The sequence below is a fragment of the Lampris incognitus genome, chromosome 14 (assembly GCF_029633865.1).
Source record: "Lampris incognitus isolate fLamInc1 chromosome 14, fLamInc1.hap2, whole genome shotgun sequence".
Classification (NCBI taxonomy): Eukaryota; Metazoa; Chordata; class Actinopteri; order Lampriformes; family Lampridae; genus Lampris; species Lampris incognitus.
Window position 1 is genome coordinate 23,985,825 of NC_079224.1, and position 9,997 is coordinate 23,995,821.

Sequence of the window (9,997 nt, forward strand, 5' to 3'; positions counted from 1 at the left end):
AGTTACTTGGCTAAAATGAACAAGTTGAAGATTAGCTTCTAGCTTCACCACGCCCTTTAGCTTCAGGTGACTGCTGATAGAAGATAGAAATGGTAACGAGCTGAGAAAGTCAAGATTCCAACTGCGAGCCGTTGTGTCATTAAATGGAAATTCTGTTATCTTTTAACCTAGGCCCTGTTTTTCCATTTTTAGAAAAAAAAACCCTGGTTTTTAAATTGATTCAGTACTGTGCAAGCTAGCAGCGGTCGATGTACTCCTCCCTTCAGGGCAATGGCGCCCGCCAAATAATGTCGCCCAAAGCAGGTGTTTTTGGCACCAACCGATTTTGAATGTTTTGAGAATTGTCCGAAATTACCTTCCTTTATGAAAACACAGCCCCAGCACAGTCAGCCGGCGCAGTGATCAACTTTTATTATTTTTTATTTTTTTTGCACTTGTGTCCACTGTTGTCTTCTAGCCACAACTCCTTGCGGGATGAGCCTTCTGCTCCGGGTTAGAACTGGGTTAATATAATTTCATGATTAACATTGTGGCTGAAGCTCTTTAGACTCTTCTCAACATCTCTTTTAGTCAACCACATTCGGCGAGGCACTATTTGCTCTCTACATTACAGCCTGCTGCTCAGCAGTTGGCTGACACGATGGCTTGCTCAATACTGAATCAATTCATAAGATTTTGTAACCCATCGCTCGGTTTGACTCCCAACAACGGGGAAAACGGGGCTCGAATTTTCCCTTTAAATACGTCAGCCGCTTGCACGGCGTTGTGCAAACTCGTTTAGTAAAGGGGGAACAGAAGGTGTGGTCGGATAATTCACCTGCTCTACCCTTCTAACAAAGCATGACGAAAGGAATAAACACAGCCCAAAGTACGAGTCATAACTACATGACTACAAAGAAAATAAAATTGCTCCAACGGCCGTAGGAGATAATTTCAAACTAGTTTACAATAAAATCTCTGTCACCTTTCACAGCAACGCCTTTTACAGGACGTCAAATGAAGGACCAGCACACCAATTGTAGGAGAGGGCACGTGGTCTAATTAAGGCTGAGTTGAATAAGTCTCTTTATTAATATCAGCTGTCAATAATGAACAGCTCTATAGGATTTTATTAACTGTTACAAATGTGTCTGTATCTGAACTTCCAACTCTCAGAACAACGAAAGCGCTCAAGTCCTACGTCATAATTTTGCTGGACTTGCGACTCCCGTTGAGTCCACTAGATGTCAGGGAAAACTACCTGTTTGACTTCAATTCAATCAGCGTGTACAAGACCAATTTATTAATGCCATGTATTCGTGCCTTACAACGAAGTATACATTTTCCATAAAATAAAGTATACCTTACTACGAACACAAGAAAAAAATATTGTTTATTGTTGCATATTTCCCCTCCCATCTCACTCGCTCAAATACACACAACAAATCCAGTTTCACTCCAAAGCGCAATGCTCCGAGGGTCACAACGTACATCAGGCCTCACATCCCAAACCTGGTTTACTGTGAGGTCTTCACTAAAGTGTGCCTCAGTACAGGACTCCGCATTTGGATGGTAACTAGGATTCACTAACTCTCACATTACAATTATCCTATCGTTGACAACGATAAGCATTCTAAAAAAAAAAATCATACACGAGGATATCTTCACAAACTAGAGGGGGGATAGAAAACATCCATAGATTAAGATTAACTGTAAAGGAAGGCTTTACAGTTCCCACTGATTCCAAAAAATTCAGAATGGCTGCCCTGCATCACACAGGTGGGTGCTAAAAAAAAACTTAGATTGTGTGGTTTTACATTCTTGAAGACATTATTTGGTGCCATCTAAACATGAAGTTTGCAATTTTCTGATACAAAAACAGTCTTTGGAGCACAGTCACCCAATTACCAACCATCAAGCCGGATCTCTTAGTACAAAGTGGTAGATATTTAACCAAAGAAATTAATAGTTTTTTTTTTAAAGGAAATTGGACACAAGCATCTATATCCGATCCAGCTTCTCGCTCAGGAATTCCTCCACACTATCTGTGTTCCACTTGAGGATGCTGAGCTCTTCAGCAATGTTCCCGTTGTCGTCCAGAAGCTTTAGCACAGGGTCGGAGCCTCTCACGTACTGATGACACATGCGAGTGGGTGAGTGGGAAAGAGAGACAGATAGAGATGGCATGAGAGGGACAGCAGGAGAGGGACTTCTGGAACAGTTGTCCCTCTAAAGTCTAAAATCTAAGCGAACATACTCGCTGCATACCAACTACTACATTGCTAAACAAAAAATATAATTATCACAGTGAGATATAATCCGGTTTATATCTGTCATCACAACATTTTCTTCATTGTCATTTTCTTCCTGAGTGACCGTCTATGTTAATGTTGAAGTTTGTCTAATTAGGAAATCTTATTAGGCCTCACACAAAGAAAATCAACAGCATAATTAACTGCCAATACCTTGATTTGAAGACCTTTGAACATCTTCGGCTTTTCGCTCCTGACAAAAGCTGAGGAGATTAAGAACACAGGCAAGACAAATGTCAACACATTATTGTGGAGGCAATTAGTCAATTAACCTTTCTATTTTGGTACTGGGGATTGTCATTAGTGACAACTGCAAGCCCTCCTGAATATATCTCGCAAATAGACATGAGACAGTTGCGAATACAGGATTGCTACAGTTAGGGTCAACAAATTACAGCCATATGGCACAAACAGCACTCCAGAGCTGAAAGAGCACACTAGGGGAGCTACATTTAACTTCATCACTGCATCCTCACAGCCAAATGGTACACCGGACAGATAAGTGGTTCATACCTGAGAGACATAGAATGTGATTTTATACAAGGATAATTAGCTATCCAGCTCTCGGCCAATTATACGGCCTAATACCTTCCAGCAGTTTAGTACAGACTTAATGGATGCATATTTTAGTTTCCAGAGAGTCCCATGTGAGTTAATTTTTCAAAGATCGAATGCTGTGCTACATGATAAAAAATTATAACATAAAAAACAGATGTAGGACTACAAAAGCACTGTATAATTTTTTTTTAAAATAAATTTATTTCTGATTTTTCCCTTTTTTCTCCCAATTTAGTGGCCAATTGATCCCTATTTTAATTCAAACACCCACCCGCGCATTGCATGCGTTCGCTAACTGCATCTCTCCGGCCGGCAGTCTCGAAGGAAAGCGCCTCCCCACTTTCGTGACAAGGCGAATCCAAGCCGAACCACTGTTTTTCCGACACACACAGAGACGCATTCACATGACGAACACAAGCCGACTCCGCCCCCCTCCCGAAGACAGCGTTGCCAATGATTGCTGCTTCTTCGAGTCCGGCCATAGTCGGATCTGACGAGACCGGGGCGCGAACCCCAGTCCCCAGTGGGCAACTGCATCGACACCAAGCCGATGCTTAGACCGCTACGCCACCGCGGACAAAGCACTGTATAATTTAACCAGTTATCCAGTTTTACCAAAAACACTCACCTTGGACTTGAGGGAACCTCCCCAATTTTCATCCACAGACCTCCAGGATGGCTCCAGGATAGAGCTATAGAGAGGAGAACAACATCATAAAAACCATAGACTTTAAGAAGTCTGCCTTTGTGGCATGATGTCTTCCTATATAACCTAAGGGTCAGAGGGGCTGCATTCCATGTGTGACCACCCATATAGATAAAGGCATCCACTAAATGGCACGTAATAAATCACGTAGTTATGTGCGAGCACAAAAAAGAGGGTGAAGAACTGATGACTTAATTACACACACCAAAAAAAAAGAAAGACAAAAAAAAAATAATGCTAAAAAGAAAAAAGATTATTTCCCTCTGATAACTTTTAAGACTTTTTACAATCATCTACTGGGGCTAGAGATTAGTGTTTGATGTATACAATATGTGGAAGGGAAAAAAGGGAAGCCACCATGACTACCCTTTGAAAATCAGAACAAACAGTTCCCTCCTGCCTTGACAGCCTTTTTCTTTTTTTTTTCAAACACAGAGTGGGGCTGTGTCCCCAGTGGTAGTGGGGAGCCAGGCTTGGAGCAGTAATTCTATATTGACAGTGTAACTCATAAACGAGTCTGGCCAGTTTCTGGTGAGCTCATTTAAGAATGAGCCTGTGCATATGGAGCAGGACTGATGCATTTGAGTATGTATGAGGTTCACTTGCAATCATCCCTCTGCCACCAATATAAAATAAGTTATTGATAACTGTAATGTCAGGGCAATATTTCAAGGCCATGATATGTCCTCTGTTGCTGTAAGGAGAGTGTGAGAGAGAAATGGCTTGGTTGGTAGCTTCAAACAGCGAATAAAATTACACTTGCAAAGCTGAGCTCGTTTTTCATCTCTTAATAATCCAGCTTTGCAGAGATTGGATCAAATGGGAACATGGGAACAAATATATCAATTAACAACACTGTTTTGCCATCAATAACCTCTAAATCAAAAGCATGCACTAAGTATGGTCTGCAATACAACTCCTCATGTTTTGAGGTCATTAGTAAGTAGCTCCTTAAACGATGTCTTGTGCGGAGCTGGTGTCCAACTACTATTAATAAGCACAAAGGCAAGGAACCTAACTTAACATTATTATTATGCCTAACCTTGAGGCTGTAGACAAAAGTTAAATTATGTAATATGGTGATATACACAACCCCCCCCCCCCCAGCTGAACCTGGTAAAACAAGTTTAAAATCAAAATCAAGCTTTCAATTTCAAGCAGGTTTATCCTATTCAAATTGTCAGGGTTATAGCAACAATCTCCAACACGGCAAGAGTTGGATACTAAAGACATCAATTTAATTTAATATTCTCCTTTTTGACCAGTTTGTTGTGATAAGTAGGAATGATTTGGGCGCATATAAGTCAAATTCCTATAGAGGTGCATTTCACAACCAGGCAAACCATTTTACAAGACTAATTTCACAGTATTTTCTATTGCTTTAAGTTTGGAATATTTCTAGGTGGAGTAACTCTTAAAACCCTTAAAAAAGGAAGCCTGTCTTATTATTGTCACCAACCGTAGAATAGCAGTCTCAGCAAGACATGGGAGGGTTTTTCTGCTCTGTAGAGGAAAAGGAAGTACCCCAGGGGTAGAGCTAGCGGTTCGCTAAGCTCAGGTGCTTTGCTGGGCAGTACAAAATAAGGAATGACTAACTTTTAAGACATCTGTGCTTATTGAGTCCCAGTAATTTCTTCAGCTGCACAATTAGTCATTTCTCAGGTCTAATGACATGGCAATGATGTCAATTGCAAAGGCAAAAAGAATTCGAATGCAGGTAATTGCTAATCGCAGTTGGAGAAAAATGTGCTTTGTCACGTCCATTTTGATTGGTGTACTAAGAGTCCATCTGAAGAGTTAATTGCTCTCCCAAATTACATTTTCACTCTGTGAGGGGGAAAATTGTCAACCCCACTTCTCAATAAGAAATCAAGGATGTCTGAGCTACAGATATAATCCAAAAGTGAAATGAGGTACGCCTTTGACTGTTCAAGGTGGCATTGCTAGGATATACTGCAAACTCTCTGGAGGCTTAATACACGAGAAAAAAAGTCAGAGTATTTTGCCTACTTACACAAGTAAATATTCTGTCAGCACACAGAGGCTGGCTCAAGCATCATTAGAGCAAGTTCAGGTAAATCCTTTGAAATTACTAAATGACCAGCACAGCAGACACAATATCAGCACTTAACTGGCAACACACAGGTTTTTACTACCAAATTTGAGATCTCATCAAATGGTAACTTGGTTGACAGACCTTAAAAGGGAAATTTCCATGGTTTCATGTATGTGTAATCAGTACTGATGAGTAATGCACTTAATTGAAGCAATTTCCATGGTTTCATGTATGTGTAATCAGTACTGATGAGTAATGCACTTAATTGAAGCAATCAAATCCTTACTGTGTACTGCATTGATGGAGAAATCTGTGTTCTCCTGCTCAGTTTTTCCCACACCACCTACATGTACTAGAATGCATTGTTGCATGCTAGCTTCTGTATCATCGTCCATAAAATCCTCTGTGCTAGTGTTACAGGACTTAATTATCACCACCGTAAACTTAGCTTAGCCAAGAGAATGACGATGTGTTTTTCAACGGTGTCTTTAGAAATAGACTAGAGTATTAGAAACCCTGATAGGCTATAGTTTTCCAGCCGCTGACATCATGATATGTCACTTTGGAGTGGCTGCTGCTCCAAAGATGCAGAAATGATCAGGGACAATGGCAGCCATTTTTTATATGCTATCTCTGTCACAGATAGACAGATAAGGTTGAAAACCAGTAAAATTTCCCCGTAAACCTAAGTCACAGAGAAAAAGAATGAGAGAGAGAGAGAGAGAAACAACTTGCCTCCGAGGCATTAAAATTATCCTTATGAGGATTCTTTTTTAATCGTTTCATTTTACCAGTTTTAATAACTGCCTTTCTAACATCCTCCTCACATATTTTCTTTGCATAATGTATCAGAAAAATGAGATTATATCATAAAGCAGGCAAAAAGAATGCATATAAATGCCAGGCGGATTATTCATTTTCCAGATAACATGTCCAGATAGAGATTACATGATAATATCAGCATCAAAGAAATAGTTAGACAATACCTAGACTCATATGAACAGCTTAAAATTGTATTACTCTGCATTAAGTACCAAGTCCTACAGTGGATGACCAACTAGAACACTTCACCTCAAATAACCCAAATTCAAAAATCTGAAAACAGGGTTCTACTATAGTGTGACTATTTCACCTGCATTTGCCTCTAAAAATAGATATGTGCGAACTGGAAAAATAATTTACGAGCACAGTGTGTGAGTAAAGATTGCAACCACCAATGGTGTACCTTCATCACTCAGTCAGTCAGTCCAGTCAGGGAGAGACGCATTTAAAAAGTATTGCAAGGACATCACTAAAAGTGAAGCTCATTAATTTTTACTTTGAGCGAAAGAGACGGGGAGAAAGAGGAATCGGTAAGGGGGATTCGCATGGTTTAAATAACGAGGCTTCGCAAGGTTCAACTGAGGCGGCTAACGGCGGCCAGTAACAACAGGGCAGCTGAGAACAATGTTAGCAAAGCTACCGCGATCCCCACTGTAACTTCAATGTCCACTGGAGATGGCGGAGGGAGAAAATATTAATTTAATCACAGAAAGTTGAATCAATTCATCTGGACACAACATTTATTGAGAGAGAAATGTTTCATCTAAGGTCACTTAGATGACTGATGAAACGTTTCTGTCTCAATAAACGCTTTGTCCAGATGAACTGATTCAACTTGCTATGATTTTCTTACCTGGATTATTGAGCATGCACAAAGACATAAATTTAATGCGAATAAAATGTGTGTGAGTGTGTGTGAGAGAACAAGCAAGAGAGAGAATCACAGAATAAGCAGCGTTTGGTCTTTGTATTTTAATGATTAGTTCTGGAATCTCATTTCTTAAATCCACTGTAACAAGCTAAAAAACAAAAAGTGGACCAGTGTTGTGTCAACAGCTGCTTTGATTGGCAGAAGAGATGGCTAAAAAACTCCCAAATGTTTTAAAAAGTTCTTGCAATATTTTAGCTGTGTTTCAACATTTCAGTGTTTTAAAAAGCTATGTCAAAGATGTTTTCATGTTTTAAGGCCAATGCCTAGCGTCTAGATACTAAGAGCTTCCACTTTCATAGTCCTCCACTGGTTTTCACATCAAAATTGCACACAAGGAGAAAGAGTACGTGCACATGCACGTGCGCGCACGCACACACACACACACACACACACACTCTCAACAGTAAACAGTAAAAATGTATGTAATCAATTGTTTATCAATAAAATCTGTGTTAGTTGAACATTTTTCACTGTGCTCCTAAATTTCTTTGTGTGTTTCTAATTTTTTTCATTTAGGAGCACATGTACAGCTCTGGGAAAAAAGTTAGCGCAGAGCCCTGGAAAAAGTTTGTTCTGCATCCTTATTTGTCTATCCTTATTTGTCAGTACTTTTTCTAATTCAAGTGAATGCTTACCCTCTGGATATTAGGTATTTAAAACTTGTTTGATTTAGGTTCAATATAGTAGTATTAGTAGATTCTACCCGGTAACCACCCACGTTATGCTTTTCAGTTCCCCTCTGTTATTTTACAATCAAGTGACCTGTTCATTCCTTCAAGAGATTGTGTTCAGTTTATCTGAGATGTGACCTATTTCCCCTGTAATGTATTCTTTCATTTAAGCAATCTAGATTCTTAAATCCAGATTTGCTAATCTTAAGAACATCAGCTAAAACTACTTTGTTATTATGCTACCTTAACACAGACTAGTTTTTACTGTAAAATGATTTTCTATCCTAAGAGAGACTCTTATTTCCACTCTAGACAAATGTCTCCCTACTGAAGTAAGTCATAAAATATCTAATTAATAATTAACTAGTTTCTACCTTTGTGCCTGGCAATGTGTCCATCTCCAGAGATTTCACTCTGTTTTCCTATTACATAAACAGTTTTTTGCCCTACCTTGCGTGCTTCCATCTGGGCCTCCTGCTGGCAGCACTGCCCGCAGACAGGGTGGAGCTTACTAAGGCTGAACTCCCCCAGTAGGTCACAGGAGCTGCACAGCAGGTTGCTGGAGAACCCCATCTCCCTGCATGCCTCTGATGACAGCTCTGCACCATAGGCAGACAGCTGGGGACGGGGGGGAGAAAAAGAAAGAGAAAGAGAGGGAGAGAGAAAGATACATTCAAATACAAAATGAGACGTAACACTGACAAAATATTTACCCACTTTTTGAAATGTGTGTGCAGCGTATTGAAAAAGAGCAACAACAAGAAATGGCATTGCGGACAAAAATGTAAAAAAAAAACCCACCAACAATTACAGTTCAAGAGGATTTGAAGTTGAAATGTAAACTAAAAATGACAGCTTGTAAAATAGAAGACTGTGAAGAGAAAAGTAACTTGATAGCATTTCAGTTTCATTTCAGGAACAGCTTATAAAATAGAAGACTGTGATGAGAAAAGTAACTTGATAGCATTTCAGTTTCATTTCAGGAACAATGAAAAACATTTTTAATAATTTAGGCCTATACAACAAAAACCATATTCCGAGTTGCCTTCCAGGAGGTGTTTAAAGGACTTGTTTAGCTAGCCTCAATTAAGCATGGGTGTCTCCATCTCCTCAACCCTAAGTAGTTGCATCCTTGTTCATTACAAGGTAGTAACTTGTAAATAAGTAAGTCTATGAATGTGAGGCATACACTGTAAAGCGCCTTGTGTGGTTGGTAGACTAGAAAAGCGCTATATAAATGCAGTGTATTTACAGACAAACTACAAAAGCTGTCCCTGTGACATGGCTTATTCTTTACATTCACAGATGCTCTCTAGTGCCTGGCAGGACTTTTGTTTTGTCATCCGTCTATCTGATTTGAACGTCATGAATGAAAACCAAACGCAGTTGACCCGTTAGGATAATAACCCTCAATTTACTTTCTTTTATCTCCACTGTTACGGCTCTATAGGGATGTTGCCAAGTTACTTAGCAGCCGGCACGACTAGCAACTTCCCACGATTGTGCATGGGTATCTTCATTTGTTTGGGGTTTTTTTCTACCAAACACAAATTTTGGTTAAAATGCCAGTTTGTAGGTATTTTATATTTGAAGCGTCTAACCCGTTGTATGATTTGGTGGGCCACGTCATTCAGACTTCCAGAGAAGCAGGATGTGGACATTAGCGCGCAAGAATAGCATACGGCTAACTAAAGAGGTGCAGTCAATAATACTTCCGCGGGGTGAAATAAATAAGAAACAGTTATTTGCGGAATGATAAGAATTATTTTATTATATGTGTCTAGAAACTCACCGTTTGTATAAGAGAAAGAAGCCAGAGGAGATACACCTCTCCCGACATTTTGCTAACCGCTTCGTTAAGGAACGACGCCGAGGACCCACTTGTATTCCAGAAGTGATGCCGTTTCCTGCCTGGCATTGATTTTAACATGGGGTTTATAACGGTACTTAACAGGGTGACAA

The 9,997-nt window shown here is 39.8% G+C and overlaps 1 protein-coding gene across 1 annotated transcript; it reads right to left on the reverse strand.

The window, feature by feature from the left end:
- Nucleotides 1-1,347: 1,347 nt before the first annotated feature.
- Nucleotides 1,348-9,964, reverse strand: selenof (selenoprotein F). The gene is made up of 5 exons (XM_056293336.1): nucleotides 9,828-9,964; nucleotides 8,486-8,653; nucleotides 3,478-3,541; nucleotides 2,445-2,494; nucleotides 1,348-2,112 (listed from the first exon to the last, which is right to left on the reverse strand). The coding sequence occupies exons 1-5, from the start codon at nucleotides 9,951-9,953 to the stop codon at nucleotides 1,981-1,983; spliced, it is 540 nt and encodes a 179-aa protein (XP_056149311.1). The 5' UTR covers nucleotides 9,954-9,964; the 3' UTR covers nucleotides 1,348-1,980.
- Nucleotides 9,965-9,997: the final 33 nt, after the last annotated feature.